Source organism: Squalius cephalus (assembly GCF_949319135.1).
Source record: "Squalius cephalus genome assembly, chromosome: 12".
Classification (NCBI taxonomy): Eukaryota; Metazoa; Chordata; class Actinopteri; order Cypriniformes; family Leuciscidae; genus Squalius; species Squalius cephalus.
Window position 1 is genome coordinate 967,115 of NC_137133.1, and position 24,803 is coordinate 991,917.

The following is a 24,803-nucleotide window of genomic DNA, read 5'->3' on the forward strand; positions in this document are numbered from 1 at the left end:
CATAGACACTTTTACATATGATTTAAGGGGGATAAGACAAAAAACAATAAATAAATAGTAATAAAAATTTAACATTAACATATTTATATCAAACTCTTATAATGACACATAATTCCTAATAGTTATTCAAGTAATATTATTTGAATATCAAATATGCAATATTAAATAAGTAAATAAATAAAAGAACAAATTACTAGAAATAAAAGGGAGGGAGTGTTATATAAAAATGTAGTTAATAATATATATTCCTTTATTTTATGGAATATTCTTTGATTTTAGAGTTGCACATATCTTTTCAAAATGTATACATTTGCTCTTAATTTAATGTTATCCTCTCCATAATGTACTTTAGAAACTAAATCTACTCATTTAAAACTGGGGATTCTTGCTTTCCAAAAAAATATTGCATTAAAAGCTGTAATTCTCAGCATTCTAAATAAGTATACATCATCTTTATTAAGTAGCATAGGTCCTATACCCAAAACTATATTTTGTATATTTATATAGGCATTTAGTTTCTTAAAATAAACTTCCCTGAATTATAGGCTACTTCACTGAAGTACTTCTGTTTGCTTGAAGTTCAGTGCAACTTATCCAACATCCTAAAGATAAATTATTATAATTAGAAGATATTTCTAGTGTTATAAAATATCGCATATTAATTTTCCGAATTTAAGAATTATTGCGCTCCTATTTGGCGCGCATGCGCGCAGCAGCGCTCGTTCAATATGAAAATTAGCAGCAAAATGGATACATTTGCATGGCTTTCGAACATTTACAGATGGAGAATATAACTGTAAAATGTAAGTTTTGAACTGAGGGGGGGAAAAACATGTCACAAACGCATAAAACAGCACAAAATATGTACGCTGTTTGATGGTGGATCGATTTGATCAACGATCGACCTCTAGGGCTGCTTAAGAAACGCGTGCACACGCAATTATCTAGACTAGATAAACCTGGATCAAATTAGTGAGATTGCGTGAGCTTCAATTACCTTTTATGGAACCACTTTTAGCCCCAACTCATTTGTTAGGCTCATTCAAGTCCGGTTTTGGAGTTTAATCCCCGCTTTTCTAAGCGTCTTTTATGGAACAACCCTCTGGACCAAGTGAGGGAGTGAGTGGGAAACTTGGCTGTTGTTTGTCCTAATCGCCTCCATCCCTGAGGACACACCAGGGCAAGTTCAGCAGATGGATGAGGAGAAGCCGAGAGAAGCCGAGACCGAGAGGACGAGCTGGTCCAGCTAATGGAAAGATCACAGAGCTACAGAGCTTTGATCATAAAATTTCAATAAGCCTCATTTAAACATAAATAAATAAATAAATTCTGACTATCATACATGTCAGGCTTTACAGTTGTGCACACCTGTACGGAAACACTCTTTACTGAAATGTCAATGTGCAAATGTATGCTTTGGATTTGTTTAACTTTCATTTGAATAAATTGAATAAAATGCATGAGGCAAGAGTTGGTGTTTATGTATATGGTTATGTATATGTGTACATGGTTATGTATATAGTTATGTTTATGTATATGCTTATGTATATGTATACGTTTATGTATATGGAATGTTCCAAAAGCATGTTGGAAATTCTGCGACCTGGAGAAAAACTGCAGTACAAGCACAGTTATAGACCAAGATCTTTATTAATAACCTTTGTTGTTGTTGAACACCTGTTTTTCTTTGCACATTTGCTTTTATTTACCATCATTTGGACGCTGTGCCGTTTCAGTCTCCAGATGAACAGCTGCTCGAGCGGGTTCTGTACGGCTGGAGCCACAGGAGAAACGCAGCTTTCACTGGTAGAACATTAATCCAAACCCAAGGATTAGAAAACTGAAAACAACAACAATACATTCAACCAAGGACAAAATCTGACAATGAAAGAACTAATCCCCATTATTACCCTGCAATAAAATATATTTTCATCCGTGTTCTGTTATATAAAAGTGTTAGAGTGGATTTCTTTTTTTATATTATTGGCTTTGAAAGTGCCAGAGCTTCGACTGAATCCCTGTATGCCATCTGACAGGTCCAAAGGTCTGCGCTCATCTGATTCACTCACACACACACACACTCACAGACACACTCACACAGACTCTCTCACACACACATTGATCTGTATGCATGCTGGGAGCTGGCGCATCAGGGACAATCCTTCTAACCTTTGACCTCATTTCCAGTGGAGAGACCGACTTGAGTTCTGTGATTCACAAGAGCTCAGGACAGAAACAAGCGCTTGAAACAACGAAAAGCAGGAGGATCGGTGAGAGAAAATGGTGTGATATTGAATGAACAGCTGGTAATGTGTTTGTTCAGACTGACACAAACATTGTAGATAGAATTAATGCAACAGATATTTCAACAGAGAGCTGATCTAATCTCTTTCCATCCCAGCGAGTAAAGCTGGCCAACTAACAGGATTCACACTTTCTGGTGTTTTAGGCTTTGCTCTGAACATTACTCTACAAGCTCAGTTGAGCAACTCAACTATCAGTTCGCATTACAGTCATTTAGCATTTTTCTTTTTTTAAAGTAGAGTTCGTCGCGCCACAAGGACATTGCAACATATGAAGGGTCTCTCTGTTATTGTCTGTTTTTGATGATTGAAAAACCATAATAAAAATAATGTTCAAAAAAAGTTTGTCTGTTTAAAGATGTGATTCACCGATAGCAAGATGAGCTTTAATAAACCTTGACTATCTATGGCGAAGAGAGGATTTAAAAAAAAAATTTAAAAAGTCATATATATGACTAAAGGAAACATGACTAAAGGAAACTGAGCAAAAGGACAGTTCCCTTTTGCCAGGAACTTCAACACCGTAATTGACTGTCCTTGATCCAAATATAAGTGGGCGTGAATGAATAGAACTGAAAAGTTTGATCTGTAGTTTTAACAAAAGCTCTGGAGCTGTGAAAGTCCTCCAGATGACACACACAGGCCCCTATCTCGCACCCAGCGCAACTGACTTTGTACACGACGCATGTTTCATTCCTATTTTGCACCCGCGCACAGCGGACTTTTCCCTCCACAGACGCACGTCAGTAAATTAGGGAATGAACTTGCGCTCCCGGGGGCGGTTCAGCGAAAAGAGGAGGCGTGTTCCGGGGCAAACGTTCCCTGGTGCTATTTTGCAGTTTCAGAAAACAATTCCGCCACAGACCAGGAGAAACCGAGTCTAAAGTCAGTGGCGCGTTGCACATGTTATTCAGAGGCTATTTTAAGGGCGCATGCTTGGCCATAATGTAGCGTGAGCACAACGCACACAAATTCTCTCATCTACACAGACGCAGCAGTTTTCATTTTTAGAAAATCATACATTATTACAAGGAAAAATATTACCACACGAGGGAAATCATTGTTGTGTCCATGAAGATGTGAAAAAATAAGCTTACACATTTACCCAGATTATCATACGCCTGTTTAACCGAAGCTAATCTGGGTGTGTTTCTCCATCCCCAATGTCACTTCTCTGTGTTTTACGGCCCTGACGAGAACGTCGGTCTCCTCGGCTGTGAACCGCTCCTGGCAAATCCGCCGTTATAATAGCAATCCGCCATGGAACAAGCGCGTCTGCTCTTAAAGGGAATGTGAGATGTCGCTCTGATTGGTTTATTTCACGTTACGCCCAAACCACACCTATGAGTAATGAAGCGACTTCAGACCAACACATTTTAGATTTGCGTCGGGCGCAAGAGTCGTTTATCCCGCCGGTATAATAGCAACAGCGCCCGAGACCCGCCCACAAAGTTACTTGCGTTTCACGTTTGATACTTGCGTTTCAGGTCGTTAAAATAGAGCCCAGTGTGTCTCGACCTCTTGTTGACCAATAAACAGGGATATCAGGGTTGTGTCACTTCGCTCTGTTACACTCCTGGCTGGTCGTCGTGAGCGTGTGGTTCGGATCCCGGCACTAGTTCTAGTTTGGTTTCGGTTCTGTGTCGTTATTCGGACATCATGCTCCGTATGTTTGTCTTCTGTTGCATTCGCTCGTTCTCGTGTGCTCTGGTCTCATTGTTCAGTTCGCTCAGGCCGTACGCTCTTCTGTCCGTGTGTGTTGTTGTGTTCATGTTGTGCTGTGTGAACACGCAGAGCTCTCATTGGCTGCGTGCTCGTGTCATGACTGGTGTGTGAGCACATGGCTTGTCATGTTTGTGTGCTCTCGTGTCTTTGTCTGAAACGAGCCCTTAAACTGGCAACATGTGCTTGAACTGAAGATCCTTCTGTGTGTCCATCAAGAGACAGGACTGGACACTTCCCAGACAGCAACATAGTGTCGGCCCAGATCCGGCCCACATCTGGTACGGATGGACTCGCTAGCCGCGTTTCCCTGTCGGGCCAAAAGCGAGTATGCTAGTGCGTGTCAAGGCCAGTAGTGTTTCTTCTGTCACTTCCGGGGCTTCAGGCTCGACGGTAGAAACACAGCATGGTTTCGGGCTTGTGCTACAGGCCCGAGGCTTTTAGCCCGGCACGGCCCGTTGAAAGCCCTGGCTCACACTCGGCCCATAGTGGAAAAGCGGCTCATGTGTACCAGATGTGGGCCGGATCTGGGCCAATGTCGCTGTCTGGGTTAATGATGTTTTATTAACAAAGTTCGGGAGGAGCACGTTTAGATGATCAACCCAATCAGCGCGAGAGGAGGCTTCTATAGCGCTGACTCATCTCTGTTCCTCAACAGTTTCCCAGCATCCCTCCTCCAGCCCATCTCCTCACTCTCTATTATTATCACAGGGAGGAGTACTCAGGGTTTGGGCTAAAATCAAGCGTAGCGTTAGTTCTGGCAGGTCACGTTAGTCAAGCTCGCATCAGCTGACTCTCAGCTGATCCACATCTACCTATAGGAATACGACGCCGATCACCGTGTACATATATAAGCTCCTTCAGTATTATCAGCAGCTATCGCGTTTCTCAGGAGCTAATTAAGTGGCGAAATTAGGCAGGCAAACAACATAATCTCACAAGGAATCGTGCAATCGGGAATTTAGCAAGAGGAATTCGTTCCCCACAAGGATTTCACCTCAGATTCATCTTAAACTTGAACACGAGATTTGCCGCATTGATCATAAGTTTCCTGATTTGGAAGTGACCTCAGTCTGCATTATTGACACCGGACTCGACGTGATTCATTCTCCATTCATCTCTGAAAGTCTTCACAAAGCTAAGTCCTTTTTAATACTCATTGCTAAAATCTATCAGGGTATTGGCAACATGCTTGTTGCTAATGCTATACGTGTGGTTTGGGCTTATCTTAGTCGTTTTCATTAAAATGCTCTTGCTAGGCTTATGCGATCATATTGGCTATGTGCGTTACTATGTGTTGTCATTGGCAACTGATCGCGTTGCACACGCTGTGCTTTAGCACTATACAGCACAGATTCAAGCAGCTTGATATGAATTAACAATTCATGATGCAAACGGAATTATTCTGCTGTGGCACAGCTTTAAAAAATACACAGTAAACAGTCACAATTCAGTTGAGTCACTTCAGCGTTATCTGGCACGCTTAGTCTATCTAGTTCTGGAAACACGGCGTTCTTAAAGCTACAGTGTATTGTATACCGTGCTTTCATTTTAATGCATTGTTTTTTTAAGGGCTTGCATCTTTATAGGCTGAAACTCAACATGGTGGTATAATTTAAGCTGTGTATATTAAAAACAATAAAATAAAATAAAAAACTATTATTGAAAACACTGCTTGTTCTAAGGCTATCTAGTGGCTATTCAAAACTGCTTGCTTTAAAAGATGTTAGTTGCTATTGAAAACATGGTTATTTTACTTTTAAGGTTATTTAGCCAAGTCGTTATTTGGAACATGGCTTTGTTTTAGGCTTATACCTGGTGTCATTGTCACATGCTGTGCTAAAGTTACCACATGCTTGTGGCTAAAGCTATAGATATCGGTAACATACTTGTGCATAATACACAGTACATTCACCGCAGAGGTCTGGTATTCAACACTAACAACATCGTAGCTTGATGGTCCTGTGAAGGAGTGTGGAATCATGGGAGTCGTCATCTTCACCTCCACAGCCGATGGAATCCGTAGGCCAGGAGCAGGAATCGTGTTCATGAATGAGGAAGCACACTGTATTCATTGCTTAGCTGCGCACTGCATAAGACTCAGAGCTAGAGGGTGTATGCTTCTCTGACCGGACTACGCTAGTTTTAATACTAGTCCTATGGTTATACAAACATGCAGTGGTATCAGTTTTCTTGCCGCTAGTCGGAGCTATTGCTTGGTGTATGCTTCCCCCGCCAAAAACTACACTAGTTTTAGCAATAGTTCCGCGATTATACAACATGCTTGTATCAGATTTTGCTGCCGCTAGGGGTGTAAGCTTCCCCCAATAGATCACATACAATTGTTAAATTGGCTACAGCAACATGCTTGTTGCTATGGCTTATGTGGGTATTGATTGGCAACATACTCGTTTAGGTCATCTGGGTAAGGGCAACATACTTGTTGCTTAAGGCTTTCTGGTATTGTTGGTAGCATGCTGTTGCTCAAGCTTTTCAGGTATTGGCAACATGCTTGTTGCCTTGGCTCACTCGGGTAACTACAAAAGCATCCAGACTGCGCTGTCAGTTGGGTTGGGGGATATTGGCATATGGTTTTGGTTTAGGGGGTTATTCTCTGCTCTCCCTGCTCCAATATAGTTCTCTCCCTCTCCCTGCATGGATGCGAAGGGAGTTCTCGCCCAGAACAGAACCATACCGCCAATCCAAACTGTATGCTAATTGTCAATCGTATTTGACGGTAGTGGTCCTGACAGAATTCAGAGTTTGGGGCCCTTTCCTCAGACAGGACGCCAAATACACATATTTATACTATATCTGATTATATGTAAGTGTGAACTTGAGAAAGGCTGGAATACTTACAGCTGACAGAGCCAGTCTGTGTGGTGGAAGATGAACACTCGGAGTTAAGGTTTCAGTCCATCCAGCTGGAGGAGTTCAACTATTTCAGAATACATTTGGTTTATAATTGTGTTTTGATTGATTGCACAAATGGCAGTGCATTGGCCTGTGAGTGGCCTCTCGTTGAGTTTCTGTAGTCTTTCAGTTCATCCATGCAGAGTCTGCAGATGATTTTTGTTGATTTCATTTATGAATTTGCTTTCAGGCCTTTTCTCAGAGAAAGTTTCTCTCTTATTGATCCCAGAACTGTCCAAACCTCTGAAGGACGGAGAAGCTCGACGCTGAGTCGAGTGTTTTTCACCCGCAGTGTGAATCACTGTAATAATCACCACTTTAACTTTTCCCACCGGTGTTTGTAAAAAAAAGTTTATTCAGCATTTTTGATCATATTATGATAATGTAAAGAGTAAAAATATCAAAAGACAGAACAGCGCCTCTGCTTAAAAACTCATTTTATTCATTTGATTCAGAGCGATGATCGAAACACAGACGGAGTAGATCAAGTCCATCAACACCCACAGAACTTCACAGTAGTTTCCACTTCATGGCTTCAACATTTCATTCAGTAATATTAGGCAGTTTTGATTCATATGCTGATTAACCCTAGAATGCATAAAGGGACTCAAATTGACCCATTTTAATTTCCAATGGATTTTTGACCCAACACAGCATTTTTTTATACAATTTTGTCTATAATTATATTAATTTTTCTGGATTACTTAAAAATCTGATGTGACATTTTTATTCTGAGCCAAGACACCAAGCCAGTGTTGCATATTCATATCTCACTATTGGATGTTGTCAATGGCGTCATAAATGATGGAACATCTTATCGATGGTGGGGAAAGAGTTAATGACATTAAAGTAATCGTTCACCCAAAAATGAAATTCTGTCATAAATCTTTCTTGGATGGACTGTTCCTGTAGAGAAGCAGCTCAGTGCCATCCGTAATGAGGAGTTTCTGGATGGAGGACGTGAGCTGTGGGCACTGGACAAGCGATCTGAGCGGCCGTGATGCTTACCATGTTTGGTATTTAACGCTCGAGCTCGGGTTTTTATGAGGCCCATCTGCTCCACAAGCCTCTGATTTATGCCTGCTTACAAAGTTAAAGTAAATTCAACCTTTAGCACTCAAGAGCTCACCCTCCATCTCTGTGATTTAAGACTCAGACAGGGTCATAGAGGTAAACTCTAGTGCCACTAAATCCTCCAGCTCTCCGCTTCTCTATTTTCCATTGCGTTCGACTCTCTGCACGAGCTGACATGAATATGCACCAGCATTCCTTGTTTCATTCGCTGGGGTTTCTTTCATGCCCGTCATCCTCCTGCTGTTTAAAAGACTCTGGTCTTTAAATGAGATTCACAATAGAGTCGTGTCTGCCTCCACACCACTGCATTTGATTGAGCTGAAGAACGAACACCCCGTCTATTTTATTCATGTTCCATTTTCTAGTCATTCCGAGTATCCATGGCAACACAGAACATCAAGGAGTGAGTGTGTGTGTGTGTGTGTGTGTGCGGTTTGTCTCCAGCTTGGTGAGAGTTAATCTCCTCCACTTATGTCTCCTTTAGCTAGCCAACACATATAGCCCCCTTCTGCAGACAGGACTAGTTTTTCAGTCGGCTCCGCTCTAAATCTCCTTCTTGGCTCATGCACTCCTGAGTGTTACGCACCTAATGTTTTGCCCCAGTTTTGCTTGAATAATTGAGCTTATCGGGACCCCAGGGAACAGCTGGTGACTGAGTGCAAGTGTTCAGCCAGGAATAAAAACAAACTGTTCTCTTCTGTACACACAGACAGGCCAGTGGGTCAGAGAGCGGGGCTAAACATGCACATAGCTCATCAAACCGACTGTTTGACCCAGCCTTCAGCAAAATATGTCAATTCAATAAACTGCACTTGGGTTCGTTCAACTCGCCTCTCAGTGGACTTAAGCGTTACGGAGAACAATGCACAACAAACAATCATGGCTAACATGAGGGCTAAATACTAAACTATGGGGAACACATGACCAAAACGACCAATGACAAGATGGAACTCATGAACATGAACCAATGATACAACAAGACTGCTAATAAGATATCAGGACAATGAACCAATCAGAACATGATGCATGAACTAATAAACATGAACTTCAAAATGACAATTTCTATCCAAAAGAAACTAAGCAGATTCTGTATTTTACTGCACTTGTAAATTGATGTCACAATTACTTAAAGCCCCCCTCTAGTCAATAATTCTATCCCTTTAACCTGATCTTTGATCACCAAAATGACATATTTGCACCCTTGCCTCATTTAGTATGCACGGTTCTATGAATACCTGCCTCCACTCACTCGCTCAGCTCAGAGATCCACTGGTTGACGATCACACGTTGATCTGATTGGTTACAAGGTAGTTTGTGACGTCAGAAACACCAGCGATTTCAAAGCGTGTTTTTGAGACTGTCTTTGGTTCACTGCAGTTTTAAGGAGGAAATACTCAGCAATGCTGTCGACTTATGAACTTACACATGGTTTGTCTTAAAGCACATTAAAAACACCACATAGACACATAAACTACATTAAAAGCTGGATTTTCACCTCGGGGGACTTTAAAAAATAAAGTGTCACAAGTGTGTCAAAGTGTTAAATTTGCCAGTCATGTGACACGAGTTCCCCATCTCTGTCCCAGGGACAGTTATATTTAGATTTTTGGGTCACACCTTACTGTATATTGGGTGTATTTAATTATTATGTACTTACATCAAAATAATAATTGTCAGGTAGAATACACTTCTTGTGTTGATGTTGTATTGTTAAACACTTGTGCTGCTACTGAGGTGGATACGGCACAGGTTAGGACAGGTTTGGTGTGATGGATTGGTTTAAGTTAAGGGAAGGTCAAAAGGGTCATTATAGATTATTTAATCTCAATTATGATGAGATGAGATTGCATGCAGGTATTTTTAAATTTAAGTACAATATAAAAACATGTATGTAAATGATTAATTTAAATGTTAGTACAAAGACACAATATAAACTGGGACCCTTTTTGGTTACACTTTATTTCGATAGTCCACTTTAGACATTCTACTAACTATGAGAAACTTTTCAACTACATGTCAACTAGCTCTCATTAGAGTATTAGTAGACTGTAGTACATTGGTAGGTTATGGTTAGGTGTTAGGGTTCGGGTTAGGAGAATAAGTTGGCTTGAAGTTGCAAAGTCACTTATAGTCTGTAGAATGTCTAAAGTGGACTATTGAAATAAAGTGTTACCCCATTTTTTGCCGCACTTCATAAATGTTGGAAGTTTGTTTTTAACAAACAGCTGATTAAAGGCGTGCTACTACAGAGGAGACGGCACAGGACAGTAAACACAGCTCGACGGGGCCGACCGAGGGTCCCGCGGCTCCTATAACACTGATTTGTGGAATATAATCATCCCCGCGTGGCTGGTGAGATGTTTGCTCCAGTGTTTATCGTTTCTGCCACTGGTTTATGGACGAGTTGTTAAGTGGATGTTTGTTAACACATGGGGAAATGTTTAAAGAGCTGAACAGCTGAGTCACTCACAACACTGCCATTAAAAACAGCAAGAGCGCAGAGACAGAGAAGCCGTTGCTACTTCAGGCCTCATTGAAGAGACTGATTATTGTTTAGACTTCAGTAAAGTTCTTATATAAAACTACTAGTTAAATAATAGTATTAGTCATAACCTCTGACAATCTACTGTTCAGACTGGCGAGTTTGTGACTGTGAGATCTGTGTAAATGGCCGAGTCGTCAGTAAGTCTATCTACGAAGCAAATCCACTTTGATGAGATTGATACGGTAAAACCCCCGCCATCGTTACTGTTCGTATCACTGTGTGTCAAGAGCTGAGAAAGAGCGGAAATTCACGGCTGTTTGGTTTCTGACCAATCACAACAGACTGGGTCATCTGACCGATCAGAGCAGAGTAGACCAATCACAGCAGACTGGGCCATCTGACCAATCAGAGCAGAGCAGACCACAGCTGTGTTTAGAGAGATTGAATCTCTGATTGAACCGTTTCAGACACTGTGAGAAAAGAGCTGATGCTGCAGTGGATATTATGAGAAAATTAAAGTGTTTTTGAATTTGGATGCATGTAAACCTATTGAAGGAGAAAACAAAACATAATTAGGAGACTTTAAGATGGCATAATAGGGGCACTTGAATGATTTTATATCTTATTTTCATCCAGCCTTCTTTGACATCATGTGCATCACTGGCAGTCTGTGACGGTGGTTGTTGGGCAACATTTGTTTTTCTGTAGGCAGCGCAGGTTCAAATGATGATCAACATGACCCAAGTGGAGCCCTGCTGCGGCTCTCGAGAGCTCTCAGGAGATCTGTGGCTCTGTCACCTCCTTATTGAGTAAATAAATGCGCCGCCAGCACTAATCGAATGCATTCAGAGGAGCTGCGCTTGATAACCACCTGTTCAGGTCTCCATGGAGACGAGGGACCAGCATCCGTCGGCAGGCCAGCGGAGGACCGGACCGCGACCGCATTAGCATTCCTGCTCATGTGAACTCATGAGGACACACTGATGTGAACACACAGCTGCTCCGGCCACACACAGCTCTGGGTTGCAATCTTGACGTTTTCTTTTTACATGAATCAAGAAATATCATGGCAATGATAGTGATCAAAACACACACATTTTACAACTTTCTAATATTTTATATTCTTTGTCCAACATTTTTTTAAAGCTGAACTTTAATTTCTTTGTTACAAGCATCAGCCAACAGAATTACAAAAATGACTGTCCTCAACATTCACCTGCCATTGGTCAGTCAAATAGATCACGAGAGAGCCGGTCATGAACTGAAAAGAGACGTTTAAAAGAAAAATGTCGGAGGATTTCAATATAAGAGAAGAGGAGCTAGGCTATGTCATGCGTCGGGTCAGAGGTCACTCGTCATGCGACGGGTCAGAGGTCACTCGTCATGCGTCGGGTCAGAGGTCACTCGTCATGCGTCGGGTCAGAGGTCACTCGTCATGCGTCGGGTCAGAGGTTACGCTTTCGCCTGAACCCGACTCTCTCCAGCCTTGCCAGAAGCCAGTGATTATAGTTTATAAAGTGATAAATATGGACATTTTTCTTTGCTTCAGAAGACCTCTATTAACCCCCTGGAGCCGTATGGATTACTTTAATGATGGATGGATGCACTTCTTGGAGTTTCGGGCACTACTCAATGCTACAAAGCTGGGAAGTAGCTTTCCTGGAGCTCAAACAGTAGAGCGTTGGCGCTTGCAACGCCAAGTTCATGGGTTCGATTCCCAGGAAAAGCAAGAACTGATAAGAATTTAAAATGTGTACCTTGAAATGCAATGTAAGTCGCTTTGGATAAAAGCGTCTGCCAAATGCATAAATGTAAAAGGAAAGGAGTAGAAAAAAGACCGAAATGGAGATAAAAATCAAGTATCAAAATGTATATACATACATACAACACCAGCTATTTAAAATACGTGCACAGCACCACTCGAACGCTAGAGAGTAAAAATAAGTCTTTAAACTGGATTTAAAAGCATCCAGTGATGGAAAGGACCTGATGTTCAAAGGTAAACTGTTCCAAAGCTTTGGGGCGACTACACAGATCGTTCGATCAGCTTTTGTTTTACAACAAGAACGAGGGACAGATAAAAGAAACTGATCACAAGATTTTAGTGACCTAGAGGCTGTGTATAGCCTAATTACATCACAAATATAATCCGAGGCCGAATTGTGCAGTGCCTTGAATGCGAAAAGAAGGATCTTAAATTTTTCGACTCTAAAAAATTGTGGCTCTATAATGGTAAAAAATTTCGACTCTAAAAAATCGACTCTAAATTTGATTGGTAGCCAATGCAATGAGGCAAGGACAGGGGAGATATGATCCCTTTTCTTAGTTCCTGTTGACAATCTGGCTGCTGAATTTGAACGAGACAGTGTTGATTGAGGTAGGCCGATGTACAGAGAGTTACAATAATCCAATCGAGAGGAAACTAGTGCATGAATCACGATTTCAAGGTCTTTACTAGAAAGAAAGTGTTTAGGTCCTTGCACACTGAGTCAGATATTTTCGTATGTGTTTTTTTCGTATTCGTCATCCTAAAAATTCTAAAAGGAAAGAGACAATATTGGGTCCATCATCCAATCCTGAGATTGCGTAGAGAGGAAGGAGAGTTCGCTGCGGGATTATCCCGAGCGATTCAAAGTTTACTTCAGGATGTCAGAGGCTCAGTTTGATGCTCTGCTAGTGATACTGGAGCCACACATTAAAGAGAAGACCACCAATTTCCCAGAACCAATTGGTCCTGAACAGGTCTGGATTTTGGCGTCCGCTTGTACGGTGGCTCTGAACTGTCAAAACACCTCTCAAAATGCGTGCTATGGATGCGAGAAATGCAGAAAATTGAACCTGATACAATTTTTTTTTATGCTGGACGAAAGTTTCGGAGGCGGTGTGTAAACGTGATTATAACGTGAGGTCGTATTTATTTTTTAACGTGCAAAAATTCTGGATGAGAATTTAGTGTGCAAGGAACTTTTCACTTTTTCTACAGATCTGAGTTGAAAGAAGCTACTCTTTACAACTGCATTTACATGCTTGTCAAATTGAAGAAGAGGATCAAAATAATTTTGCACGATTGCTTAGGTTGTTACTTACTGTGTTTTAATGGAGTTGTTGGTAACAGCAGGATGTGATTTAATTAATCAACTTTAATTAATCAACTAACATTTGTTTTTCTTGCAGGAATGACATTCATATGCTTTTAAATGTTTCCAAACTCTTTGGGGAAAACTTGTGACTTTGAGTTTTGTGTGTGTATGTGTGTGTGTATAAATAGCAAATAGGGGAAGTGAAACTAGACAGATTACTAGTTCTCAAATTACTTATAACAAAATCAGAGTTAGCTTGTGCCAGTGACAGAGGGAAAAGGTTGGGGGTTTGAACCAACTGAACCAATCATACTGAAGGTGACATGTTAGTCTTATTTTCTCGATTCTATAAAAACTGTTGTATCTGTGTTTTCTGGTGGGATTCTCAATGGAATTTGTCTGAGATCCTCCGGCCTTGCTTCTTGGGAGAGATTCCCTGAGAACTGCTCGAGAAGATCTCCTGGCCGTGATTAAAGCATTTAAAGGACATTTGCTGAAGTCTGTATGTCGATTATTCCTGCGCAGGAAGCTAGTTTAGGAAGTAGGCTAGTTTAGGAAGGAAGCTAGTTTAGGGAAGCAAGTTAGTTAGAAACTCGGCCAGTTGTCAACTGAAGACGCAAGAGCAAGAGTATAAAGTTATTAGGTGTCGATTTGTAGACGCCCCAGATAAAAGTATTGGTGTCGATTTGGAGACGCCTCAGGTAATAAGATCAATTGGGTGTTGATTTGGAGACGCCCCAGATAGTTAGGTTTAGGGAAAAAGCTATCAAAAAAGCTTCACATAAGGTATCTTGTGTGTCAAGAATGTGTGTGTGTTATGTTTATGTTATGTTTCTGGAATATTGAGCCTAAAGGGAGCATGTAGAGGGAAAACAAAAGAGGGCCAAGTATAGATCCCTGTGGAACACCGCAATGGATCGGCACAGAGGGTGAACGACCCGATATTTACAGAGAAGGTCCTCCACTTTTAGTATGAGGCGAACACTGTAAGGCTAGGCCCTGGACTCCAACAACACACTCGTCGTTTCAGAAGAATATTATGATCAATAGTGTCAAATGCGGCACTCAAATCTAGAAGTATCAGGATAACAGAAGACCCAGAATTAATGGAGATTTGTCAATGTTATGCTGATTAATTTGAATAATTAGATGTAGTCGTACGCTATCATGTGACTTCACTACATTAGCCATTTTATACGTTTTAATTTGCAGTAAAAAAATAATAATGAGTGATTAGAATTACATTGCATTGCAGTTCAGTCACACTCAGTAATCTGAGAGAGACACGCACACAGAAAGCCCATCCTGAGCGCAGTGTACACGTTAAAAACTATTAAACACTCGCTGTGCGTGAGTATCTGGAACAGCATGATGAAACTGCGTGTCAGATGTGAAGCGAATCCTCCTCGATGAGGGATGACGGCGTCCCAGCAGCAGTTTCTGGAGCCGTGAGCTCCTCCACAGGACAGAGAGCCGATCACACAGATCATTCATCAAACACCAGCGGATGATCGGTGCGAATCCTTCACAGAACCAACACCACACGTCAACCGAACGCAGGATGGTTTTAAGAGCAGTTACACCTCATTCTGCTCGTGCTTCATGAGTGACATCGCTCTGATAATGAGGCCAGCGACTCCAGATCAACGGCTCAAACGCAGGAACTGTAATAATGAGTTAAAGAGTTTCAATTTAATGTGCGCTTGAGTCAGACTGATCCAGATGGACGTCCTGAGCGTGAGAATAAAGAGTGATGCACATACAGGTCTTTATACTGCTTCACCAGTGCACACGTGGCTTTGCTCAGAAAGCAGCTGGACTCGAATGGTTTGAAGGATTTTTGGGAGGTTTTAGGGATTAAGAAGATATTTAGTCAGTGTTACATTACAGTAGAATAACATCAGCCGTTTTGGAGAGTCCATCTCTCTCTTCAGATGTGCTGTTTTCTCAGGCTCTCCTCTAGTATCAGACACTTGATCACGTGATAGTATCAGATACCTTGAGTAACTCTGGGGTAATGTAAAGTCCACATTGAATCAGAAGGCATTACAGAACGTTACAGTGATTTTACCAGGGTAAAGGATGTTCTTAAGCACAAAAGAGCGAAGAAAAAAAGAGATAAGAGCTTGGAAACTGATGGAGGATTTCTGGGGGAAGATTCACAATAAACCACTATTTCTGTTTCTTTCTCACACAACACTGTTAAATGACATTATTTTTTGCAGCTTGACGGTCATGGTCACGGTGAACTAGAGTTGATAAAAACAAACACAAATACATTTACATTAATGCAGTTCAGTCCTTTAATAGAATCATTTGTGCTTTGAAATCCTCTGGTACACTTGGCCCATAGACATCCAGTGTACTGTGAGCACGATGTGTGTGTGTGTGTGTGTGTGTTCAGGCATACGTGCGAGTGATTTTCAGAGGATGTTTTGAAGCCGCGCTGTCAGAAAACGTCCGGCCGGGCACGCTGAAGTAATATTGTTCTCTCTTGGACGTCATGCTGTGTAATTATAAGCACATGAACACAGCGGCTTCACACATCTCTCACAGCTTCACTGGAACAGCAGTAATTAAACCACTGATCCATTTTGCAGTCATTATGAACGAGACGGGTGAGGAACAGGCGTCCAGCTCTTTTACATGTAGCCTGTGTGTTTGGTGACCGCAAACATCATGACCAGCTGAGATCTGCCTGAGGAAAACACTAGCTTTAAAACATTCATCATCAGAGCTGAGTGAAGCGCGCGCACACACACACACACACACACACACACACACACACACACACACACACACACACACACACACACACACACACACAGAGTGTGGGCTTCAGATTCAGTTCTGCATATTATACATGTTTGCATGAAGCTGGGGAAATACACTTTAGAGATTGGGTAAGTTAGAATAATCAAATATTTACACACCGCTGGATGTTTTTGTTGAGTTTACAGTGCCTTGAAAACATGGAGGGAAACTCTGCGTCTGAAATGGCTCCACTATTGTAAAATATTTAACTGATTTAATCACCAAAAACATATTTATCTGTCTTTATCATGTTGAGTGTGTCGTGGAAATTCTTAAAGGAACACACCGACTTTTTGGGACTTTATCTTATTCCCCGTATCCCCCAGAGTTAGATGAGTCCACACACACCCTTCTCATCTCCGTGCGAGCCGTAACTCTGCCTGACGCACACACCGCTAGCCTAGCTTAGCACAAACACTGGAGGTGAATGGCTCCAGCTAGCATACTGCTCACAATAAGTGACAAAATAACGCCAACATTTTCCTATTTACATGTTGTGATTTGTATAGTCACAGCGTGTACAAATAACAAGGCTATATGAGACACAGGCATCTTCTAACCGTACACACACTGGGAACTATATTCTCAGAAGGCGAAGCACTGCTACTTCTGCGGAGTGATTTACTCCAGCTCTGAGGAACTCTCTGCTCCTCACCACGGGGTTCTCAGGCACTGCGAGCAAATCACTCCGCAGAAGTAGCAGTGCTTCGCCTTCTGAGAATATAGTTCCCAGTATACGTGAGATGAGTCAAACTGAAGATAAGTAGACACTGAGTTTATGGTGCTGACAGGAGACAGACACTCATTAGCTGATGTTTATGGCACATGTGTGATATATATGTGATCGTTGGAACAGAAGGGCCAAAGTCTGTGCTGGGAATGCAGGCCGTGTGTGATGATGTGGAAGCGTTCACTGACCTCAGACTCGGTGATCTGAGCTCCTGCTCTTCTCATTTCTCCCTCCAGCCACTCCATCTCTCTGACATCAAACCGTATGGATTTATCTATAACTTCACCATGTTTTGGCCTTATAAGTCCAGATACATACAGTAGTCAACATTTGAAGTGGATCAAAACCTTCCATCAAAGTTATACATGAATTTTTAACAATACCTGTTCTTGTCTTAGGACAACTTTGATGAACTTTTTGGATCCACTTCAGATGTTGACTACTGTGTATCGACTGTAAGAATGTGCTGTGTTGTAAAGCTGTTAGGATCATCGTTGCACAAACCATGTTTTGAAAGAGAAATGCTAATATCATCAAATCGATTGTGAGATTATCCTGGGAGGAACACATGCTGGACTCTGAGCTTTGAGTTCAGCCAGAGATTTACTGAGTTCAGAAGAAACGTCTCAAATGAAACAATAAAAGCAGGATTCCTGAGAACGGACCATCAGTGACTTCAACAGCAGCTGTGACAGTAACCCTATGACAGTCTATGACAGTAACTCTATTACAATAATTCTATGACAGTATTTGTATGACAGTAATTCTGACAGTAATCCACAAATAGGCCTTTTTTTTTTTTTTTTATTATTCCAAAATGTAATGTTCTGTAATTTATTCCTGTGATCAAAGCTGAATGTTCAGCATCATTACTCCAGTCTTCAGTGTCACATGATCCTTCAGAAATCACTCTAATATGAGGATTTGATGATCAAGAAACATTTATGATTATTATCAATGTCGAAAAGAAAACATTTTATTCATATATTGAATTTTTTCAGGATTCTTTGATCAATAAAGTTCAAAGGAACAGCATTTACTTGAAATAGAAAGCTTTAGTAACATAATAAATGTCACTTTTGATCAATTGAATGCGTCCTTGATGAATAAAAGTAGTAATTTCTTTAAGACTGTTTTTACTGATGTCAAACTCTTGAACGGTAATGTATATTTATGTGACTCTGAAATACCAGGTGTTTGAATATGACAATTTATGATTTCCATAAAAATATTTTGCAACTAAACATCTATAGAGTACATGTGCAGAATATGAGCATGTGAGAAGTGAACCTCCAGGATGATCAGAGGATTGTTTAATTGTGAAACCGCTTCACCTCCACTTCCTGAATGCACGAGTTTAATCCTGTAAACACTGTTTTATAGATGCAGTCAGATAATGAGCGAGTGTGTATTCCTGCGTCTGCGCTCCAGAACACACACTCGCCTCCAGACTCGGCTCTCTCGCGCTCGGCAGACGGCACGCAATATGCTCATCAGAGGAAAGACGGAGGCGTTAGACATAAACCCTGAGAACAAACATCACATGACTGAGAATGAATCACGCCGAGTCGCCGTCATCTTGTCCTTTATTTTTAAGAGTAAAAAAGTGACAGATGGGAAACAAAAAGCTAAATGATGACATCATAGTCCTGTTCACATGAACACTTCTACACTTCATGGACACGGGGAACTCAAGGACGAGGAGCATAAAAAGACACATTTTAAGGTTCTGGTGAAAATATGAATCTGTGAACTAAACAAAGCAAATGTTCTTCAGTAATATCATAACAAGGTGTGATGTCTCTAAGGCCACTGTGGGTGCTAGTCTGACGCATCATCGACATCTGACGCATCATCGACATCTGACGCTCCAATCAAATCAGCTTGAATAAAGTCAGCTCAAAGATCACCATAATCCTGTTTCAGGCCGGCCTCCCTTCAGTGTGAGTGTGTGTGAGAGTGTGTGTGAGTATGTGAGTGTGTGTGTGTGAGTGAGTGTGAGTGTGTGTGAGAGTGTGTGTGAGTGTGTGAGTATGTGAGTGTGTGTGTGTGAGTGAGTGTGAGTGTGAGAGTGTGTGTGAGAGTGTGTGTGTGAGTATGTGAGTGTGTGTGAGTATGTGAGTGTGTGTGTGTGAGTGAGTGTGAGAGTGAGTGTGTGTGTGAGCATGTGTGTGTGAGCATGTGTGTGTGAGTATGAGTGTGTGTGAGAGTGTGTGTGTATGTGTGTGTATATATGTGTGTGAGTGTGTGTGTTTGAGTGTATGTGGATGTGTCTGAGTGTGTGTCTTTCTGAACCTCACATAGAGTGTGTGATACGTTTCGCTAGTTTGTACGTCAGTGAAGGTCTGCGTGTATGTGTGTGTGTGTGTGTGTGTATGAGTGTGTGCGGCTTTCTAAACCTCACAGAGTGTGTGTGAGACGTTTAGCTGGTTTGTACGTCAGTGAAGGTCTGCGTGCGTGTGTGTGTGTGTGTGTGTGTGTCTTTCTGAACCTCACAGAGAGTGTGTGTGAGGCGTTTCGCTGGTTTGTACGTCAGTGAAGTTCTGCGTGTGTGTGCGTGTGTGTGTGTGTGTGTGTGTGTGTCTTTCTAAACCTCACAGAGTGTGTGAGACGTTTCGCTGGTTTGTACGTCAGTGAAGGTCTGCGTGTATGTGTGTGTGTGTATGCGTGTGTGTGTGTGTGTGAACCTCACATAGAGTGTGTGAGACGTTTCGCTGGTTTGTACGTCAGTGAAGGTCTGCGTGTATGTGTGTGTGTGTGTATGTGTGTGTGTGTGTATGCGTGTGTGTGCGTGTGTGTGTGTGTGTGTGTTACGCTGGGATGGTGGTGTGTGTCAGTGTGCAGCTCCTCCGCCGGACAGGTCGAGCTCCTGCAGGATCTTCGCTCGAGTGTGTTCTTGTGCTAACAGTGTCTTTATGGCCTGTACCTGTGTCCGCCCGCGCTCTCTTTCCTGATCCATCCTGTGCTGAGCGCACACACTCCCTACGGCACAACACACACACACACACACATCATCATCATGTGACACACACAGATCAACAGGCATGTTCGTAACGGGGTCATGAGTCTGGCTTTGGATTGGGCTGCTGGTCTGCAGGTCACACTGAGCAGTTCACTGTGATTGTCGATGTGAAGATGTCAAAGCAAGATGTTCAGACTCCTGATGCACTCTGGGAAGGATCCGACACACACGAAGCGTGAGAGACGGGGTGAACAGAAGAGGGAAGACAGGGGAATCAGTGTGTGTTTGAGTCCGGTGTGCATCGTCACTAGTGTTCACACACTCGCTGTCTGCTGACTCAGCTTCTGTACACACACCCTGTGTGCTGCGGTTGGACGCCGCGTGTGGCGGTGGGGTCAGGGGTCGCGGGGTCATTTAGTGCTGTTGAGTGTGCCGGCGGACCCTGGCGGACCCTGGTCTTTCGGCGCGGAGCCGTTCTGCTGGGTTTCCTCCATGTACTGTTGCACAGCTCGCGACACGGCGTCTTCAACCAGCCGCTTACTCAGACTCACTAACTCCTCATCGTCCGCTTTCTTAACACCTACACACACACACACACACACACACACACACAGAGAGAGAGCGGTCAGTGAAGGCTGAACGCTGACCCGTGCACACACACACACAGATCAGATGAGCAAACACACGTCTAAAGGCCCGTTCACACCAACGAACGATAACTATAAAGATAACTATAAAGATAACTATAACGAGAACTATAACGAGAACTATATTTGCGCTCACACCAACGAACGATAACTAGAAAGATAACTATAACGAGAACTATATTTGCGCTCACACCAACGAACGATAACTAGAAAGATAACTATAACGAGAACTATAAAGATAACTATAACGAGAACTATAACGAGAACTATAACGAGAACTATAACGAGAACTATATTTGCGCTCACACCAACGAACGATAACTATAAAGATAACTATAACGAGAACTATAACGAGAACTATATTTGCATCCACACCAACGAACGATAACTATAAAGATAACTATAACGAGAACTATAACGAGAACTATATTTGTGTCCACACCAACGAACGATAACTATAAAGATAACTATAAAGATAACTATAAAGATAACTATAACGAGAACTATAACGAGAACTATAACGAGAACTATATTTGCGCTCACACCAACGAACGATAACTATAAAGATAACTATAACGAGAACTATAACGAGAACTATATTTGCATCCACACCAACGAACGATAACTATAAAGATAACTATAAAGATAACTATAACGAGAACTATAACGAGAACTATATTTGTGTCCACACCAACGAACGATAACTATAAAGATAACTATAACGAGAACTATAAAGATAACTATAACGAGAACTATAACGAGAACTATATTTGCGCTCACACCAACGAACGATAACTATAAAGATAACTATAACGAGAACTATAACGAGAACTATATTTGCATCCACACCAACGAACGATAACTATAAAGATAACTATAACGAGAACTATAACGAGAACTATATTTGTGTCCACACCAACCAACGATAACTATAAAGATAACTATAACGAGAACTATAACGAGAACTATATTTGCATCCACACCAACGAACGATAACTATAAAGATAACTATAACGAGAACTATATTTGTGTCCACACCAACGAACGATAACTATAAAGATAACTATAACGAGAACTATAACGAGAACTATATTTGTGCTCACACCAACGAACGATAACTATAAAGATAACTATAACGAGAACTATAACGAGAACTATATTTGCGCTCACACCAACGAACGATAACTATAAAGATAACTATAACGAGAACTATAACGAGAACTATATTTGCGCTCACACCAACGAACGATAACTATAAAGATAACTATAAAGATAACATAACGAGAACTATATTTGCGTCCACACCAACGAACGATAACTATAAAGATAACTATAAAGATAACTATAAAGATAACTATAACGAGAACTATAACGAGAACTATAACGAGAACTATAACGAGAACTATAACAAGAACTATATTTGCGCTCACACCAACGAACAATAACAATAAAGATAACTATAACGAGAACTATATTTGCGCTCACACCAACGAACAATAACTATAAAGATAACTATAACGAGAACTATATTTGCGTCCACACCAACGAACGATAACTATAACGAGAACTATAACGAGAACTATATTTGCGTCCACACTAAGAACGATAACTATAAAGATTGGATGAATAGAATGGATTCTGATTGGTTGTCAATGTTTTATTGTTTAACAGCTGGAAAAAAATCTTTCTGAAAGTGGTCCCAATGATATCGTTTCTCTATATCATTATCGTTATAGCTGTGGTGTGAACTCTGCTATTCTTTAATACTGAGAACAATTTTTAGAACTATATCTTTATCGTCCCTGGTGTGAACGGGCCTTTACTCAGTGACTGTCGGTCAGACGCAAGGTCCGGGTTACAGCTGCTAATCATGTACCATCACAATGACTCTATTTCTCTGATATCTTAGATTTATATAAACAGGAATATCAATGTAGGGATGCACAGATATAGACATTTTGACTAATACAATAACCAACAATTATTCAGCTGATATGTTCACTACCGTTTGGGGTCGGTGAGATTTTTTTATATATCTTCATGTATTTCAAGCATTTATTTGATCAAAAATACAGGAACATTTTTGAAATATTATTCCAATGTAAATCATCTGTTTTCTATGTGAATATACAGTAAAGTGTAATTTATTCCTGTGATCAAAGCTGAATTTCCAGCATCATTACTCCAGTCTTCAGTGTCACATGATCCTTCAGAAATCACTCTTATATGATGATTTGATGCTCAAGAAACATTTATGATTTTTTGTGGAAATCATCATACATTTTACTTTGCAGGACTTTTTTGATGAATAATTTTTTTGAAAAGAACAGCATTTATTTGAAATAGAAATCTTTAGTAACATTATAAATATCTTTACTGTCAATTTTGATCAATTAAGTGTCCTTGATGAATAAAAGTTATTAATTTCTTTTAAAAAAATACAATACTGACCCCAAACTGGTGGTGAACAGTAGTTTTTTAAAACAGTATTCATAAAAAAAAAACTAAATTGTCATATAAATAGATAGGTTAAACCCCTCATTTTATCTAATTATTCTTCTACAATGATTTGTATGTGACTGTTCATAGCTGATATGATAAAACTAAGTGTCTGTTACACTGAAGCTACAATCGATAATTGCACATGAATGTTTGTTGTGCTTTTTACAGTACTTCTTTTATAGTTAGCCGGCACAGAAATATAATTCACCGTTTGAAAAGAATAAAATAATCCCAGATAATTCTCTGCTTCCATTCCAGCACATCAGCTGAGAAGTTACCATGCTGATTTGCGCACCCATATATCGTGCATCCCTAAAGCAATGGAAAACGTCACAGTCTCTACTACTGCAAACACACACAGTGGGGGTGAATCTGCGTCTAGTGCCCTCAGTAGTAGGGTAGTGAGGGGTTGAAGTACACTACACAGAGACAGTGAAGGAGGAGCACGTACTTGTCCGTTCAGCACGCTGCCTGCTTTGCAGAAGATCTGCAAGATAAACAACACATTTAGCAACCTGAAGTGATTTGGCCACAACCGCAGCATCAGAAACCATCAGAATCACACAGATGGTCTGTGATGAAGCATGACGAGATCCCACTGATTCACCTCAACGCATCTGCTCAATCACGGCTGATTAATACGCCTGAGATCATGCTTTGTAGATTTATGAACAATTAGGACAGCTTTGATTCCAGGGATGCATGTCATGATTGTGACAAAAATGACATTGCTGATTATTTCCCTTGATACTGTAATTATCATGAATAATGTTGAATACAATACATTACACCACATCGACTCCTTGCTGATTCGAATGTCACTGGAAAAAACACACTGTCTACAGTGCATCTCATTCAATAGTAAATCCCAAATCATTTTAGAGGGCCCCTATCATGCTTTTTCAGATATACCTTTCATGCAGTGTGTAATACAGCTGTTTGTGAATGTAAAAGGTCTGCAAAGTTTCACAGATCAAAAAATAAATAAATAGCTGTGTCTCAATTCAGAGGCTGCATCCTTCAAAGGTTGATTGCGTCACTGCGTCCCAGCCTTCGATTCCTGGGCAATGAAGGATACAACTCATGGATCCTTCACAGCCTAGCCTATCCCAAGAGTCATTGAATGTGGGTGACAATAGGAATTTTTGGAGAGAAAACGCCAGATTACACATTATGTTTCAACTTACTCGAATATCTAACGATACAAATGTACAAAAAGAAAAAAAAAAACTTTAGAGCGCTTCAAATGTTGACATATATTACCAAGATGCGATTATATATAGTTTATACTCTTTATTATGTACATAAATGGACCATGGTGAACATATTTAGACAGGTTGTGAACCCTGTTTGTAACTAAAAGTCCAGTGAAAACGTTACTGCCGATCATCAACGGCAGTGGTCACAGTTGCTAGGCGACAAGAGCTAGACCGTCCCATTTAAAAACACTCAGTCCAACCTTTGTGGATGCAGCCTCTGAACTGGGATGCAGCTATTGTCTCCCAAAAGAAAGCAGCAATTCTGAACTTCCTGAAACGGGTTACTGTTTGTATTTCTGTGCATCAAGTGCT

The 24,803-nt window shown here is 41.0% G+C and overlaps 1 protein-coding gene across 5 annotated transcripts in view; it reads right to left on the reverse strand.

The window, feature by feature from the left end:
• Positions 1–24,803, reverse strand: part of akap7 (A-kinase anchoring protein 7) — a 214,204-nt gene that overhangs the window by 134,125 nt on the left and 55,276 nt on the right. For 2 of the 5 annotated variants that reach the window (XM_079887605.1, XM_079887603.1), the window contains exons 8-9: positions 23,684–23,719; positions 20,358–20,663 (exon numbers count right to left, since the gene is read on the reverse strand). In XM_079887605.1, coding sequence (XP_079743731.1) covers positions 20,494–20,663; positions 23,684–23,719 — 206 coding nt within the window. In that variant the 3' untranslated portion in view covers positions 20,358–20,493. Of the gene's footprint in view, positions 1–1,633; positions 1,841–20,357; positions 20,664–23,683; positions 23,720–24,803 lie in introns of those variants that run through there. The other 3 variants (XM_079887604.1, XM_079887608.1, XM_079887606.1) reach the window with 3 other exon arrangements.